The sequence below is a fragment of the Diceros bicornis genome, chromosome 11 (genome assembly GCF_020826845.1).
Source record: "Diceros bicornis minor isolate mBicDic1 chromosome 11, mDicBic1.mat.cur, whole genome shotgun sequence".
In the NCBI taxonomy this organism is placed as follows: Eukaryota; Metazoa; Chordata; class Mammalia; order Perissodactyla; family Rhinocerotidae; genus Diceros; species Diceros bicornis.
The window spans coordinates 53077067-53096473 of NC_080750.1; the positions used below are offsets into that span (position 1 = coordinate 53077067).

The window sequence follows — 19407 nt, forward strand, 5'->3', positions numbered from 1 at the left end:
CTAAAATAGTACATATGTTTACAAAAATATGGAATTATTATATATCATCATGTCTATATAAAAATTGCAGTGACGTGAATTCTTGTATATCATCCATCAAGGGCTTGCAAATTGTTCCTGCTCCTTTGTTGAGGAAATCAGTTGTCTCAGTTTCATTCAGAGCCATTAAGAATTATATTTTCAAAAAATTTTACACCTTAGTATATAATAACAAAATACTGTAGTTGTTCTCTAACTCTCGCCATCTTTATAGAGGAGGACGAGTGTGCCAAGCCTGAGCGCGGAGGCTGTGAGCAGCGATGCCTGAATACGCTGGGCAGTTATCAGTGTGCCTGTGAGCCTGGCTATGAGCTGGGACCTGACAAAAGGAGCTGTGAAGGTATCACCGGATGTGCCTGTGGCCTTCCTTGCTGGAAACCTTCTGCCCCTTTCTTTTCTTTCTTTCATATAGTCTCATTCCCTTTCTCTCTCCCTTTCTGCCTCCCTCTTTCCTTTCCTTTCCTCTGTAATAACCTCTTTCCTCAACTATTAAGACTCAATTCATAGTCACAGCTAATGTGAAACTATGCCTGGGTTCTTGTTATAGAATCAGTCATTTCTTCCTTTGGTTACCAGGCCATCTTGTTGTATCTCTATCTCTATCTCTATCTATCTATATTAGTCTATCTATATATCTCTATATGTCTATCTCATCTCTCTATATGTATTTCTATTCTTATTTCTACCTAGACCTAGATTTTTATCCATCCATCCATCCATCCATGTATCCATTCATCCATCATTTGTTTTTATCTTTTTCTTTTTTTTTTTTTTTGAGGAAGATTGGCCCTGTGCTAACATCGGTTGCCAATCTTCCTCTTTTTCTTTTTTCTCCCCAAGGCCCCAGTACATAGTTGTATATCATAGTTGTAGGGTTGTAGCTCTTCTATGTGGGACGCTGCCTCAGCATGGCTTGATGAATGGTGAGTAGGTTCGCACCCAGGATCCAAGCCAGTGAACCCCAGGCTGCCGAAGCCGCGTGTGCGAACTTAACTGCTATGCCACCGGGCTGGCCCCATCTTTTTCTTAATATAAATTATAGACACATCTCTCTTATTAAAGTGAGGAGTCCTGGATCTGAATCATCTTTGTATCTGTAGCATCTACCACACTCAGACATAAAACAGGAGCTAAATATGTGTTTTATTAATAAATGATTCATTAAAGTTATTTTGTCATGTTTATCTACATTTCCTCTGTACATTCTAAGATGAGATTTCATGTTTAGTGCTTTGTTGCTCTGTCCTCTGATCTCTTCCTTCATAATTTAAAGCTGACTCTTTTTTCATTGCCCTTGCCGCATCCTCTTACAGGCCCCGCACTCAAATTACAGACAAAATAAATGGACTGAACTTCCTTCCTCCAGTCTCTTCTTCCTTTATTCCCCTCCAAAAATGTCCGCCAAAATCATCTTCATAGAACTTGTAGCAATTTAACATTATTTATATTTATGTATTTATTACTTTACTTTAGATGTTTTTCACAAAAATGTAAGTTCTCTAAAAACAAGCACCTTGTTCTCTGTTTTATCTGTAATAGAGGACATGTAAGTGGCAAGGGTGACAAAATTATTTGCTTAATGAATAAATACCACACCCTGCTTACCTATTAAAAAAAATGAGAAACTCTCTGTTTCTTCTTAAACATTTAAATCCTTCTGTTTGGCAAAAGTCCCCATCCTGCCTATTAAACTACTAATCTGCTCCCTAACCTGGAATAAAATAGACACACTTATGAAGAAAATACAGTATTTTTGCAACAGAGGACGTTGTATACCACGTTAATAAAGTAACGTGACTATTATTTCTGTGTGGCTCCTAGAAATAAATATTTTACACTATAATAATTTGCCAAAAATTGGTAAATGTGAAAGTACAGGTAGGTTTTTAAAATATATTTATAAATATAGTAGTATATGTATGTATGTATACATACCACATATACATATATGCATACATATGCACATTTATACCCAAAGGCAATTAAAGTAGAAACCAGTTACCTTAGGTAACTCTTGACTCCCTAGGAATTAATTACAAACCACGTATAATATATATTCTTTTAACTTAACTTGCTTTTGGATACCCAGATTTTGCTAATTTCACTATCAATAAGGAAGAGAGGTAATATAAATAGTACCTCTTTTAAATAGATCATCCAAAAGGGAAAGAAAACCAGTTGTTAAATGGAGTTTTTGGAATAACAGATATGTTCCATTTTCTATCGTTTATCTTCCTTTTAGCTCAGGTGAGTCTTCCCAAGAGTTGCTTGTCTTGGAAAAAAGTTTAAGAAAATAAACAATTGATTTTGGTCTTACTACATCAGATTATATTGTGCTTTACTTATACGTTTTCATTAATTCTCACAACCGCCATATGGTGTAGATATTATTATGCTCATTTAAAAGATAAGAAAACTGGGGCCAGGCCAGTGGTGTAGTGGTTGAGTTCATACACTCTTCTTTGGTGGTCTGGGGTTTGCAGGTTCAGATCCCGGGTGTGGACCTATGCACCACTCATCAGGCCACGCTGTGGCAGCGTCCCACATACGAAATAGAGGAAGATGGGCACAGATGTTAGTTAAGGACCAATCTTCCTCAGCAACAAGAGCAAGATTGTCAACAGATGTTCACTCAGGGCCAATCTTCCTCACCAGGAAAAAAAAAAAGAAAACTGACACCTGTTTTTTTTTATATTGCTCACTCAACTTTGATCTAAAATGCTGTAGTATAGCCATTCTTTGCTTGGCTCCAAAACTACAAAATATCAGTTTATAAATGAGATTAGATGATTGAAAGAGTTGTACTAAAGATTAAGGAACAGAAACTGCAGTTTTTTGGATTTTGAAAAATCCGGAAGATGGTTGAAATTTAATGCTGAGACGTTTGGTTATCAGTGGAAAGGTGCTAAGAAGGGATTGACTTTACTAGGAGAAAAGCTTTTCCTTTTCTTTCCCTCTAGCGGCTTGTGGCGGACTTCTTACCAAACTTAATGGCACCATAACCACCCCGGGCTGGCCCAAGGAGTACCCTCCTAATAAGAACTGTGTGTGGCAAGTGGTTGCACCAACCCAGTACAGAATTTCTGTGAAGTTTGAATTTTTTGAGTTGGAAGGCAATGAAGTAAGTGAACAATAAATGTAATTTTCTCTATCATGTTTTGGGAATCCCTGAAGGCAAACTGGTAAACTAAAAATATAAAGAAAAAGAGAATCTATTTCAGTAGTACAATAGTATAGATGTTGTAGCCTTTTTTTGCTCTACTGCTCACTTCCACAACTGCTTATAATTCGTGTTGGCACTGGACGATATTTTAGACTTCCTAGAAGATTGAAAATTACGTAGAGAGAGGTTTTACTCAGTGTATTAATATACAGCATTTTCTTGATTTATTAAAGAACTATGGAAAAATTAGGGTCAGCTTCATGTTACATAGATTTTTCTAGAGAAAAACCAAAATCCACTGGTTGAATCATAACCAAAATATCCATTTGGAAGAAACTGGTATATTTTACTCGTGGAAATAGGTATATTTTCATTATATAAGTAGGTTTTCATTATAATAAATGTGATCGTGGTTCAACAATAAGGAAAGATTGATTTTCTTAATCTTAATAGAATATGTGTTTAGTTGACACTATCTTTCATTTAAAAAATATAGGTTACTGTAGTAAAGGTCCAGTCTTCTGTCAGGTGACCACATTTAAATAAGTGAAATCATTTAGTTGAAAATTGCTTTGTGCTTGTACCTGCACCAAATTCAAATGGAATGTCAAGCCTAGAAATGGGAACTTTCAGAACTGTGTCCTTTGTATGATTGGTCAACACTGGTTTAATTCCAGAGAAATTAAAGCCAATGTTTGTTTTGTTTGATCTTTCTTGCTTTCTCTTCTTTTCTTAACTCCCACATTCTTTCTCTCAACATCTATTTTTATATTTATTTTAAAATGAACATGATTCAAAACTTCTAAATATGATAAAATTAACTCATAAGAATTGTTTTGTCTTTGATGTGTATCTGTTGAAAACTTGCAAAGAAGTGAAAGAGCAGAAATATAATGTATCTGTGCTCCTGGGGCAATAATTCCTGGTAACATTGGTGGGTTTTATAGCATAATTTTGTCTTTATGTATGTATCTTTGCTGCTTCTTTTTTCCTTCCTTCTTTTCCTTCTTTCTTTCAAATTAATTTTTTTTTTCTCTTAATTCTGCCTGTAGTAGCCAAGGCACTTCTATTCATTTTTTAGTCTCTTACTTGTGGCTTTGAGGTGAAAAGAAGTTGCTGCCTTTTGTGTTTCCTTAAAGGAAATTAAAGTCTGAAATGTGATGAACTTACATATTTCAGAGAATTGTAGAATTTTAGAGCTCAATGGACCTTTTGAGATCTTTTCATTGTGTGTAAGTTTTATGATGAGAAAGACTGCAATTTATATTTCTAATATACTTTATCCACGTGAAACATCATTTTCCTTTAATAATTATATGAAATTGGGGGAAATATTTAAATGAAGAAAATAATTTTTATAGTATTTTTAGAAAAGCTTTCATTCTCATTTTTGAGAATGGGAATTTCCATATCAACTCTATGATTTGGTATGAGCTTAGTGTGGAATGACTTCTAGTCTCTCAGTTTTCCCTAAAGCTATTAGTTGTGGCAGATATGACATTTTAATTCATTAATTAATAGATGTTCCTTAGAAGGCTAGAAGTTTATATTCAGAAAGAGGGAGGGTAGATGGTTTTATATAAATGGGGCATTGTGTTCTGAAAGCACTTTTCTCACGGTAGTTAGTGGTCCTTATTCATAGAAAGACCTTTATAAACTCTGTAACATATCCCACATTCTTAAATTTATAATGATGTTACTGTGTGGAAAGCTGTTACAAAATTCTGTGCATTTTCATGGTTTGATGTATTAGCTATTTAAAATAAAAATGTGAACAAAAACTGGACTTATAGAATACTGGGTTAAGTTAAAATTTCATTATTTTGTTCATTATATTATTATCTAAAAGGAAAGTCAGTGTCAAATAACTTTAGCCTTGGAAACATTCTCCTGTACTATGTTAGAGCCCTCTCTAAACAAAAGTTGCAGTTGTAACAAAGTAGATAGAAAACATTTCATTTTTTCTAGCAACATTTTGCTTATTTAGCACCTAATTAATATCACAAGAACTAGTAATTTGGGTTGACATATTGCAAAGTACAAATCATGCCCCAGGGTTCAATCATATGCATTGTTAAACCTTGCTAATTACACATTTATGTAATAAGGTCATTTATGCAAGATGTTTTCTTCGCAATGTGCCTCGTAGGAACTCTGGAGAAGTGCATTATGGAAACATCTGTTGGTGGCCGTAAAATTGCTTAAGAAAACCTGGCATTCACTTAGCTTCTTCCATTTTAGTGCTGTTAGTGCATTACACACAAATCAGAATAAGTCTGCCTCATTTTAGTATAAATTCCTGTTTCCATCTCACTGAATAGAGTTCCTATTTGTTTGCAATCCTCCAACAATGTTACAGAGTAACTTCACAGTACCTAACAAATCAAAAAAATTAACAAGTATTAGTCCTTTTGATAATTTTAAAGGCAAAGGAACCTTTTTATTACGTACCAAGTCTGTCTCACTTTGAAAGTTCCTAATGGTGCTGTTCTGATTAGAACATGTATTTCTGGGAGGCAGCAGTGGACCAAGCCAAACTCTGTGTTATTAATCTCCACACTGCTGTGTATAATAAGTGTAATTTTGAACAAATTACATAAAAATTTCTGAACCTCAGCTTTCTCGTCTCTACAATAGAAAAGATCATTTTATTTCTCAGGCTTGTTTTATAGACTAAGTGTACCAATTCCGTGTAATTGTTGTCAGCATTAAATGAGACAGTGGTACATGACAAGTTCTTTCACAGTTCCTAGTGAAAATTTAAAATGTAAAAAAAAAAAGGCAGCAACTGCTGCTCTTCTTGTGACCATCAGCGCATCATCTTAACAAATATTCATCTCAGTCTTCCTTATCTCTTTCTGTTTTTTTAGAAAGGAAGTATGCAGTAAATACATATAAACAAGCATATATTTGCGTCTACATCTCTTGGAGAGAGTCAGAGCAAAATTCTTCTCTAAGCTGTCTTTCCTGCCCTCTGTCTCATGTTTGAAGCCTTTTCTTGATTTTTTTTTTCTTTACCTGTTAATTACAGTTTGACTAAGGCAAGAGTGAAGAGGGAAAAACATGATACATTGTTCAAAAACAAATGTCAATCATCTGATACTTTCCAATACGGAGACTGGAGTAACCAGGTTTTTTCTAGGTTTGCAAATATGATTATGTGGAGATCTGGAGCGGTCTTTCCTCTGAGTCTAAATTGCATGGCAGATTCTGTGGTGCTGAGATGCCGGAAGTGATCACATCCCAGTTCAACAATATGAGAATTGAATTCAAATCTGACAATACCGTATCCAAGAAGGGCTTCAAAGCACATTTCTTCTCAGGTATCCGTATTCACATGCTGTATATTATAGATTTTCCAGGGGGATGGGCTTAAATTGCATGGTATCTATTATTCATAGTTTTTTGTAAATGTAACTTGGAGGTATATAAAATGCATGACCATTTACCTTGGTTTAACAATTTATTACTTAAAATTAGGATATATTGGGGGCCGGCCCGGTGGCGCAAGCGGTTAAGTGCGCGCGCTCCGCTGCGGCGGCCCGGGGTTCGCTGGTTCGGATCCCGGGCGCGCACCGAAGTACTGCTTGGTAAGCCATGCTGTGGCGGCGTCCCATATAAAGTGGAGGAAGATAGGCACCGATGTTAGCCCAGGGCCGTCTTCCTCAGCAAAAAAAAAAAGAGGAGGATTGGCGGATGTTAGCTCAGGGCTGATCTCCTCACAAAAAAAAAAAAAAAAAAAAAAAAAAAAAAAAATTAGGATATTAATTATAGGGCTCTGATGAAATGTAACTCTCAAACACTTAGATCTTATATAAACTCTAATCAAATATTATAAAGGCTGCTACAAACAACACAAAATTTTTATAATATTTTCATACTTAACTCTATACGAGTGGATGGGGTAATGACACCAGACTTGCAAAAAATGGTAGATATTTCAAAATAATTTATTTTTGGTTTTGGAATATGAGGTCTCATTTTAGCAACATATTTTTTATTCTTACTATTTAGCAACATATTTATTTTTCTTATTATTTTTATATTTTCATTATTAAACTGATATTAAAATCATACTTTGCCTCATCACTATAGAAATGATCGCAATAAGACATCTAGAAATATAGAAATTATAATTTTACTAAAAATAATAAAATATCAGATATATGTAGCAGTTGACACTTGTATGTTTGGAATTTAATGTTTACTTTAACCAACTCAAAGTAAAACTTCCCTTTTAAAGAGCTGAAATTTGAGAAAAGGTCCCCAAATTTTAAGAAAATATGTAGAAACATGAGTGAAATTCCCTTATTTTCCCAATTTCAGAATCATGCTTTATGAAAATATTATTACTGAAACTTCAAAAATAGATAAAATTGTAATAAACCATACTATAGCAAACTATTCTGCCTTTCAGACTGGCAAACAATTTAAAGCAACTGAATTCCAATTATGTTTTAATATTAGGTAATTTGGATTGAGTTAATTCAAACTCCATTTATTCCAGTCCCCATGTGTTTAAAATTAATGAGATTTACAATGCCCAGGGTTTGTTTGGGGTTTTCAGTGTAATTGAAGTTAATGGTTCACAAGCTCCATTGAGGGCCAAGTCATACACAAAAGTACCTTCAAAACACAGTGGATCTTGGCTCCCTTGTTCTCATTCCTTTCCTTCCTCCGGATTTAATTGCCTTTTAAAAATTCTTCTCAGTCATTCATTTAAGATTTATGTTATTCAAAGTAGAATTTTAATAACCTATTTCAATGAAAGGAAGACTTTCTTAGACTTCAGTATTTTATAGATATCGTATATTTTATAAATTTTAGGTGACCCATTGGTTAGAGATAAAGCTTCTTATCTTAGAACCACCTAAATATTTATTTTAAAAGTTAAAACTATAAAGTAAATACATTTTATCATAATATTAATGATATTCAGGGTCCTTTTCACCTTTAGTCATACATTTTATTTAGGAATTCTTTTAAAAAGATACATGCTACATATACTGATGACAAAATAAGATTAAATTTAAAGTTACCCAGAAAATTTAAAATTCACTCTCTGATATTTTTGGTCAGGCAAAACTTTCCAAATTGTAAAGACAGGTTATTTGTTTGTGTCTTTAGAACAATACTATTGCAATATAGGGTAGGCTGCTTTAGTTCTTATACTACAGATATGAAGGCATGTATAGGTGATGCTGCTCTCCAGCACATGGGAGTACACAGTCTTTATTCCTAGCTCTATGCAACTGTGCTCTGTGAAATTGACTGAGTACCTTGGTAGGGCTTGAGCCCATAATACCTAATACTGATACTGATGCTCTTGGGAAATCATCTCTATTTTTAGTATTTATCAATGGTTTTTAAAAAAATAAATAAATAAATCAGGTGACAACACTTCATTTTGAAAGAGTCTAGCCTGGATTGTTTGATGGAGTACAGGTAGTTAAGTAAACTGAGCAATGAAGTTCAAGGAGAAATTAAACCCCAAACTTCTCTATTATAGATGCCATTTTTGACAACTTATTATGCAGGTATATATTATCTCTTTAATAATCCAAATAAGGCTGTAATATTCTCATTGTTATGTTCATTTGACGTATGAGGCAGGTGAGGAGTTAAGTAAATTGCTCACTGTCACAAAGAATTTAAACCCTAGTTTGTCTTGCTTTGTCTTAACCATAAGAGCTGATCATGTCCTTTGCAGATGGCGTTAGTTATCTCAACATATTTGTAACCTGAAAAACGACAAATATAGTTTTCACTTTTTTATTAGATTATTATTTTGTAAAGTTCAAGCTAATTATCATTAAGTATGAACATTCAGTGTTTTCTTTTAGATGCATTGAAAAGTCTTGGCAGTTTGTCAGATTCATATTTAAAATACTGTAGTTCTGAATAAGTAATTAGATCTATTTCACATTTAATTTCCTGGGAGTTTCTATTAGTGGGGAAGATGTTTGCTCAGCAAAAGAGAAGATAAAAACATTAGGTTTGAAAAAAGAGCTCTTGTACTATCAAGAGATGGTAAAATAATAATAACAAAATCATAATTTACAAAAGATCACCCATTTTAATAAAGTTCTATTCATATTGAAAATATTATTTTAGTTTTCTAATAATGCTTTAAGTGTAATAATATATAATCATGTGTTAAAAGTCAAATAATTCATTGTTTTTATTAGAAAGCATGTAAACCACGGGGATATTGTATTTCACAAATATAGTTAAAGGGTTCTTTTCGTGTTAAAATTTGTTCTCGGGGGATTTGATAAAACAGATTACTGAGTTTACTGTGACCAACTCTTTGGAAAGAAATTTAGCATAGGAATCAAGAGTCATTACAATGATTATTGTATTTGCCTCAGAAATCCCATTCTTGGGACTCTTTCATAAAGAAATATCTCAAAATCTGGGAGAAGGATTTTGATATAATGTGATAGTGACAGAAATTTGAAGCAACCTAATGATGTGACAGGAGGAAAATGGTAAATAAGTTATAACAAATGCACTTTGTGGACTCTTATGCACAATAAAGATGATGTAATGATTCCATGGTATAGAAGGTTGTATATGATAAAATATTAATGGGAATCTAGGTATAAAACTCTCTGCGCGCTGAGCATACAGCTAAGCATGTGGCGTGGGAACAACCTGAACATTGGTGTGTAAGAATACTAACAATGTTTGTTAAGAAAGATGGTGCAGTATAGTTTTCTCCAATTTCTCTCAAAGAGTTTTTGTCTGATTTACATATAAAAATAACTTTAGAAAAGAAACACTTATATCATATTTCTACCTATCTGTTACCCAAAATAGTTCTAAATTTGCAAAGATTACCTAACAGACTTTGATTTTGTTTGAGAGTGAAGAAATTTAAAAATTCATCTTTTTATTCATTAATAGATATTAATACAAGTTGGTAATATTAATACAAGTGTTTGGATTGAGTTAAATTTTATAATTTTATTTTTATAGTTAATTTATAATATTATCTTATTATGGACAATTGTATAAATATGTTAATGCATTGAATACATTACTCAAGAGATTTTATGGAGACTTAGTCTTAAATGGTTCTGTTTCTAACCAGTGTTTTAAAAATTTCAGAAGTGGTTATGAATTTATGAAAACATAATGAAGAATATAACATGTGCAGCTAGTTTTCCACATTCTTTTTCCAAGAACAATTATTGAGAAATTCAATAATAAGAAGAAATAATATTTGATAATAGGTGATTCTATGTTATTTGGAAAGGAAAACTATTTAAAAATAAATTCTGACTTTCTTGCAGCTAAGTGATACATCAAGAAAAAAAGACAAGGAAATATATTTAGATTTTTAATGTATGCAGTGAAATAAAATATTTATAGCATTATTGCCAAAATTTGCTATATTGTAATTGCAAAGATTACAATAAAATTGTAAATTTGCTATATAATTGTAAAAATTACAATTATTTAGTAAAATAATCACATAGAGATTTTAGGGTTTTTTTCACATAGTCTGTGATTTTAAATAAGTACCTTATAGACTTCAGAAATGGAATTGGAAGGATAACTCTAAGAATTTATTAGCAGGATAACTAATATCACTGGTTTCTGTCACTTCCATGTTCAGAAAAGTAAGCAACTATCACATATCAATTCTGATTAAATGTCATAAATTAGTCATGAAAAATGGATAGCTTGAAAATTTGGAAGTTATTGTATTATACAGCAGAAAATCTACAAGCTCCTCTACAAAAATCAAATTTGATGTACTGTACTGATTCTTGGTATATTTAAAAGCAATTTAATGAAGTAATACTAAAGCAAATAAGAAACTTAGGAATATCAAAATAAGGCTATTTGGACACTGTATAGAATTATGTCTATTCAATTTTTTAGCTAATTCAAAATATAGTGGCATAGAAGATTTCTCATCCAACAATATATTACTGTGATTTTCTTGGATGAACAAGGTTTATTATTAGATTAACAATAATGACTTACTTTATATAATAGTAAAACTAAACTTAATTTTTTTGTTTGTTTTTTTGTGAGGAGATCAGCCCTGTGCTAACATCTGCCAATCCTCCTCTTTTTTTGCTGAGGAAGACTGGCCCTGGGCTAACATCCATTCCCATCTTCCTCCACTTTATGTGGGACGCCACCACAGTATGGCTTGCCAAGCAGTGCGACGGTGCACGCCCGGGATCCGAGCCAGCGAACCCCGGGCCGCCGCAGCGGAGCACGCGCGCTTAACCACTTGCGCCACCCGGCTGGCCCCTAAACTTAATTTTATGTGATGTTGTATTTGAACAAAAGTATGCAAATCTGCACAAGCATACATGATGTGGTTTATTTATTTTAAGTGATGAAACAAAGATAACTGTATTCTACTCGGAACAGATTATTTTTCTTAAATGGGTTAAACTTAAAGGAAATGTTAGTAGGGGTTTATGTATGTAAAAATAGCAACTTGTGGGAAACGTGACAGGCTTTAAAAAATATAATTGTAGCATTCATTATCTGGAAATAATAGCAAATGATTTTAGGCGATAAGAGTTGAGCATAGATATTCTTCCTTCTTTAGGCATCTCTGCAGACTCTATTATGAATTCTGCAATAGTGAGAATGCAGAATTTGACGAACAAACCTCATTTAATAGCAGACTCCCTCATGGATGACTTTAATGACAGTGTGATCTATTACTGATGGACCTAGGGACTTGTTCAGTGGCAGAAATGGAGTAAAACCCAGATTTCCTGACTCCCTGTTTATTTCTGTCTGTAACAAATATAGGAGTCGGATAATATGATTTGTGTAATTTTTGTACCTCTGAATGCAAGTGATTTCAACTGACATGCTCCTCATCTTATCCGCTTCTCACTGGGAACAGCTTCTTCTTTCCGTTGTTCCTCCTGTACACCATTTCTCTCGTGGAATGCTCATAGATATTTTTAAAAGAAATTCAACCTGATAGTATTCTAACAAAACTTTCAATAGTAGTGTGATTAATTTCAAATAGTAACACAATTAAAACTTTCCTATATGATTTTGAATCCTGCTTCTAAGTTTTCATTATTAGTGATATTTAAATATTTCATGTTTATAGAAAGAGCAGATTGTCTCTGTCATAGCTCTCAGTGGAGTTTAATAGTGCTTTTTTGAAGGTGATTTCTCTTCGATGGTTTTGTGTTGAAAGTTGTGTGTGCCATGTATGTGTGCATGCATGCATGGGAGTTTGTGTGTGCATGTGTGTATGCACGACTGGGCATGAGTCTGTTTATTTTCTATTTGAGCATTTATTGTGAGTATATCTGCTTATATATGTTTCTGTTCTGGTGCATGGACCCCTTACTTCTTTTTCCTACAGACAAGGAAGCTTACTGCAAAGAGAAAATTTTCATTTTTGAATCTTGCAAGAACTTGATACAGGTTGCCACTTCGGTTCCCTCCAGTATGTATAATTCATAGACTGATGGCCTCTGATAGTCCCAGAATTCTTCTGCAGGCCTCTGATGGGAAAATGCCACCTCCTTTTTCCCTAATAATGGACCTTTCCTTCATCTAACATAAAGGAATGGAAAGCAGATATGTCCATTCCAAAGAAGGAGGCTAATTTCCATCTGCAGAAAATAAATGTTTTTATTTCTACTCAAAAAAAATTTGTTTCTTTCACTAATAAAAACTACTTTTAAGAATTTGTGCCTACAGTATGAAAATGCTAGAAAATTTCAAATGAATTATTGATAGAGTTTTTAGTTATTGAATTTATTATGCAGACATTCTGAGAAATATTTAAAACTCTGCATCCTCCTCCCTTCTCTCCTTTGGATTCTCATTGTTCAAAATATTTGTAGTTTCTGTCCTAAGAGGAGAAAGGAAAAGAAAGTGAAAACATACTCATGTTTGCTAATAGCTGTTTTCCCCTAGTTTGATGACCTTTTATACATAAGTCCAGAATATATTTGTGGAACTCATCTTTTATGATGTTACTGTTTCTCATCAACATCATCAAACAAGCATTTAAAAAATAATCACACTGTGTTCACTGCTCCCTGGACAACTTAAAATATTAAGTTAAATAAATAGCTTTTTTGTCTGCATGATGTAAAACATCTGAATAATTTTAAGTATTCCCATGTTTACTGAAATTTTCTGTTTTCATATGACTATTTGACATGTGGAGGCACAGTTTTATATGCTACTTTGCTGGGCATGATAACTTTCCTCTGCTGCTTTGAGTTACTGTTTTGATTAATTCAATTTTGAATTCTAGCTAAACTTTAGATTAACCTATACACATATTCTTGCGATGTATTTGATAACTCTTAATTTTCATGTGGCATTGATTATATCAGGCAACATTAGATGTGGGGAAGAAGGCAGGAAATATCAATCAACCGGGAAACTGAAAAATAACGGATACTTAGACCATAATTTCTATATAAAATCACCTTCTTTCTCCTCCCTCTCCTCCTCTTCTTCTACTCCTTCATCTTCCTTCTCCTCTAAAAATTATTTTTTAATTATTATTATTTTTCTGGCACAACAGAAATAAGAATAAGTGGCTACAAAAAACTACAATTTACATATGATTGGTTTCACTTTCAACTTTATTTCTCTTTAGTTATCATTACAAGTTGGATTATGTTCTATCAAATCTTAAGAAAATAATTCTCCATGTATAAGCTAGTAGATAAGCTAGTGACTTGAGATTTCCATTAGAATGAAGTTTAAATGTTAGCAATATTTCATGTATTGGATTTTTTTTTCATTATAAAATGACTATGGATTTAAAAACTCAACAATTTAATAACTTGTAGTCATGTTTGTATTTTAACATTTTTATATCTCTCATGTATGGCAATCTAAACAGGTCCAGATAAAAGAATGATTCAGGCAGTCCCCGCCGCCATAGGGTTTGTCACTGAGCAGTTAATCTGTTTACCAGTCAGTTGCAAATGTGAACTAATTTTCTCTAAACGTCTTTGCTTACAATTCTTAGATTTACAACCAACTCTCAAAAGTCTGGTTGACCTGGTTAATACAACTAACATTCATTCTGTCAGGTTTTATTTTAAGTACACCAAACTATCATTATATAAACGCTTTCATAGGAAATGTGTCTATTTCAGAGTAAGTAATTCTGGCACTAGAAATTTTTAAATTGGCTCTTTCCATTTAACAAAGATGAAATATATTTCTACATCCACTCATGAGGAAGTATTTTTCTGAAGCATCTTAAGAGCCTCTGGGAAAGTTGCATTAAAACAATAAATTTAAATCATTTACTGCTTGACTGTCTGAGTTAGAAAATGCAGGTAGCCGACACCATGGGGTGGGAAGTGTAGTTTACCATCCACCCATTCTGCACGGGTCATTCATAACTCACAAACTATAATTTTCACTGTTGATACAGTTAAGGGAACCGGGCTTCCAAATTATTATGAATTTCGCTAAAATTAATTTTACAAGACTAATTCTCTATTCTTATTTGTTATCCATTTTGGTGTTTGATGCTCTTTTAGAGAATAATCTTCTTTATTCTGCATTTTTTTTTTGCTTGGTCTCCATACTAAGCGTTAGAAGAATAATGGAAGAATTAAGGATAGACAAAGAACACATAAATCACAGATATACTGATTCTGATATGTTCTTTAGAACTTTGGGACTGCCTGTATGTATTTGGAATATTCTGATATTGCCAATGCATGAATATATTCTAGGAGCATGTGTGCTATGTCATGTAATCAGTCTCCGAAAGGGGAAAAATAGATGCGTCCTTAAAAATTACTATCAGATTCTTTGATAAAAGTATCTTTCCTAAACCCATCTGCATAATGTCAATATTGATTTGATAAGAAAGAAAAAATAGCATTTGTGTGTTACCAGATTCTCACTAGAAAAATCAGTTGACAGTGTAAATTTTGAATTCAGCCTCACCTCTGATATGACTGTCTTATGTCCTTTTTGTTCTCTATGCTGTGGGAGTGATGCAAGTCTGAATGAGGTGTCATCATATATGTATGTCAGGGGCAATCTGCCAGTTTTGACTTTAATGGACAAACCAGCCATGGAATGACAGCTGAGTGACATAATATGGTGGCTGATGCCTCTCGCTGGCTTGACTGCCTGCTAATCTAGTTTGGCTTTTACCCCTGGACTGAATTTGTTGGCACTTTCTTAAAGCTCTTATTTCCTGTCCTGACCTGTACTTCTAGCACACTAAAAGCCCTTTTAGGGAATTACTTATTAATAAACTGGTCTGCTGGAATAGATTTAAGATATACAAATTAAGGAGAAACTTCTTTAGGATAGTCTAATGATGCCTTTTTCTGTCTTGGAATATTATGAAATGTCCAGATTCATTAATGCTAAGCATAACTGCAGAGTTAATGAAAAAAATCAACTACAGTAGTTATACTGAGTGATTTTTTTTTAAAGTGATTACACACAAATCTTGGAACCTTGTTTAGCCTCTGTCTATATACCATGGTTAATATATTGAAGGATTTCCATTTCTTGCACTTATTCAAACTACTCACAGTTTTACATTTATTTTTTTAAATTGGCAATAAATGTTCAGGATTAGTTGGAAAAAGATTCCTTCATTTCCTCTCACCTACTCAAAACTTCTACTCCAGCACAGGAGCGAAAGAGGATTACAACCTGTCATTCTCACACAAATGGTCTTGGAAACTCAATTCATGGTACAAGGCTCCAAGCTAAACAAGGAGAGGGTAGAACTAAGACACTATAAATTTTTTGATTTTTGTTTTATGTTGGGAACGGGGAAAGCTGTGACTTAGTTTACCCTTTGCTGGTGTTAACCACAGCTAAACGACTCTCCTGTGAAGTTTTTGGTTTTAAAGCTACTTACTAAACTATGGGGCTATCTCTTTGCTAGACAAAGACGAATGCTCTAAGGATAATGGCGGCTGTCAACACGAGTGTGTCAACACAATGGGAAGCTACGTGTGTCAGTGCCGTAATGGATTTGTGCTGCATGAAAATAAACATGACTGCAAGGAAGGTATGAAAGGAGTGTTCTTTTCTCGACAACATCTAGAATTTCGTGCTGTTTGAGTAAAGCACTGCTTCCAGGTAGAGGTAATCATATCAATGAGTGATATCATTGTTGACGATTCAAATGTCCAAAAAGAAAAATATGTGCAGTGTTTAAAGATCCAAGGCATACTATTGGAAAGCTCGTGTTATCTAAAGGTTCTGCACTTCACACATGGGTGGCATTAGAATAACTTTGTATAACAGACATAGAAGCTGCTGTGATGCCCATCTGGCAGCCAGAAAAGCACATTATCTCTGGTCTTTATAGAACAGACCTTATAACAGTCTTCATATTTAAACTTAAATTCTGCTACATGTTTTGCATTTGGTTAATTCCCCCCCACCCCGAGATATCTCATATATGTGCTATATGAGTGATGCTGCTTTAAATACCAGGAGTATCAACTCAAATGCCTACCAGAGGAAAGACATTTGAAAATGGTAGCTTCTTTGCCTTTTAAAGTTTTAAGTCATGGTTTTGGCCAAAAAAAAAAAAAAAAGAAAGCATACCAGTAGCACAATAGTAGCCTACTAGTTTTTGGCCCCAAGGCCTTACAGTATTCCACGAGCATGTGAGCAAGATTTTATTAAAAAAAATTATCTTAATCTCTTCAGCCAATATAAGCTAGATGGGAACAGGAAATAGTTGTTCAGTTCTTATTTCTTCCTTCAAGGGTCTGATCTTGAGTTTTCTACTTAACTTGTATTTATGCCTATTTTGAAAGAATTACTAAGGCATGTATTATAACTTTAGTCATTAGCACATGCAGATTGGTGAGTATTTGACTAAAACCACAGTTAGATAGCAACTGTTTGTATGCATATTCGAATACTACAGAATATCATGAAGTGACCCGTGTTCCATTCTGTTCTATTCAAATATTGTCATGTGTCAGGGGTCTTTTTCTTCTTTTCACTAAGCTAACGGCATTGCCCAGAATCATATGCAAGCAGGATTTTTTTCTCTTTTTGCTTTCACATTTGAGCGTAAACTCATGAGGATTCTGATATTTGTAACGTGGTAAAGTATTCTGTTAAATCAACAGGCTGGGGAATAGGCCCAGTTATTTTGCAGATGTGGAAGGTAATTCAGAGAAAAAAAGAGACAACTTTTGCAAAGTATGCGTGTGGCCCATGGCTCACAGGTAGCAAATAAATTCACCTAAGTCTCTGTTCATTACAGTAAATATTTTCCAGAAAAGATTGTATAAGAAAGTTTCTTTTAGATAGAACTGTATGCAGGTACCCCTAATAAAGTTCGTTTTCACTGCTAGCAAAGGGGTTGGATCATCTTTTGCCTTTCCTGTAATAGGGGCACTCTCTACAGTTTAGCAGCGAGCTTCTTGGCTTTGTCTCAGAGGCTATTTGCCAGATCCTGGAGACTCCACATGTCATATGGCAAGGCAAAGACAAGAATAGTGAAATTTAGAAAACCCTTGTCAAGACGGGATCTAGATTTTAAGGCTATTGCCTTGCGACGTCATCCTATATTGTTTGAAAGGAGCTGAAATTCATCTCTTTTAGTATTCCTCTGTTGCGAATCCAAATCTCCCTGTGGAAACCTTGCGCAATTCATATAAAGGGCTCGTACTAGGACTGCAACAACAGCACAATAATGTTGGGCAAGGTTGGTAAGATGCCCAACATCTTACCCTGTTGTGCAGCCCTGCAGTGTAACAGGTGTCTTGTCCATATGGTGAAGAATTCTACCCAAAGAGATTTCTTGGAAAATTTCAGAGACTAATTGTGTTTTAGAACGGATGCACAAAACATAACAAATAATTCCCAGTCTAAACCAGGAGGTGTAGGGCACTGCTTCGCAAATTATATAGAATGAACACAGCTTGAGGATATTAAATATTTTTAAAGTTTGACGTTAATAATACAGAATGGTCCCCTCTAAGATGAAGTTATTTTAGTTGTGAAAAACCTAAAAGAAATTTCATGTTAACTGAATGAGATATTCTTTGAAATTAGTTCAGAAGCTCTCTCCATGGCTAGTAGCTGTTCACTTATTTTTACCCTTAGCGCTTCATTTTATTTTGATGAAATTAGGGTTAACTTACTTTAGCAGCTAAAATTATGATTTAGGTATTCAAGTGTATACTTTAAGGGAGAGAGAAAATGTAAATATATGATTCATAAAGTGTCTTAATGATGTTAATTAGCTGTAAATGATGTTTCTGTTAATAGAAAAAAAATGATTTGGAAATGGCATAGTCCATTGATTTTTGTTTATGGCATTACATTAAATATTTTGCACATACCAAGTTTTGATATCCTTGATTGTCAATATATGTTGCTTTGTTAAAATCTGAGCTTACAGATCCAGCAGTTTAAAGTAGTTCATTTTCTTTTAGGCGTTTGTCTAATTCATTGTAAACACTTAATTTCTTGTGAGCAAGAAAACAAACATCGCTTGATTATGCTTAACAACATGTTTGCCAAAGCAGATGAATATGATAACAGAGACCGGAGTGATGATTAGTTAGTATTCAACAAAATCTTTCAGCAGGATAGTGGGTAAATAGACTGCTTTCTTGCTGGCCCCATCCTGGGCTAGATTTCCACACTGATTGATATTATTGTTATTGGCACAGCTGAGTGTGAACAGAAGATCCACAGTCCAAGTGGCTTCATCACCAGTCCCAACTGGCCAGACAAGTACCCAAGCAGGAAGGAATGCACATGGGAAATCAGTGCCACTCCCGGCCATCGAATCAAATTAGTAAGTGAGCACATCCTTCTTCTTTCTGTTAAGCTGACTGCCCATGTCTTTCATGGCTAGCACATGGAAATAAAATGAATGTTTATTTAATTGAATTGAATTAGTAGGCAGAGGAAGATTTTCTTTCTCGTGACTTCCTACTAACACTTATAAATAAACCCCTGATTTCCTAGATCAAGGTGATGGGAACGGTAGCCGTGTAGTCTCATATAGTGTTCTTATCCTGGATGCTTTAAAAGGCATTACCAAAGTTACTGCAAAACAGTAGGCTCTACGTCCTAATATGTTCTTGGAAATGATGTTTCCAAGTGGAGAAAATAAATGAAGGAACAAAAAAATTAGAAATTCAACAAGAAAGCAATAAAATAAGTATTCACTTAAACATAGCATAGTAAATTCTACTAGTTGTATCAAT

At 33.9% G+C, this 19407-nt stretch overlaps 1 protein-coding gene across 1 annotated transcript in view; it reads left to right on the forward strand.

Annotated features, from left to right (window-relative positions):
• TLL1 (tolloid like 1) overlaps positions 1-19407 on the forward strand; it is a 196890-nt gene that overhangs the window by 153645 nt on the left and 23838 nt on the right. Inside the window, exons 14-18 of the mRNA XM_058550317.1 lie at positions 254-379; positions 3000-3160; positions 6345-6525; positions 16104-16229; positions 18865-18992. Of these exons, the coding sequence (XP_058406300.1) occupies positions 254-379; positions 3000-3160; positions 6345-6525; positions 16104-16229; positions 18865-18992 (722 nt within the window). The remainder of the gene's footprint in view (positions 1-253; positions 380-2999; positions 3161-6344; positions 6526-16103; positions 16230-18864; positions 18993-19407) is intronic.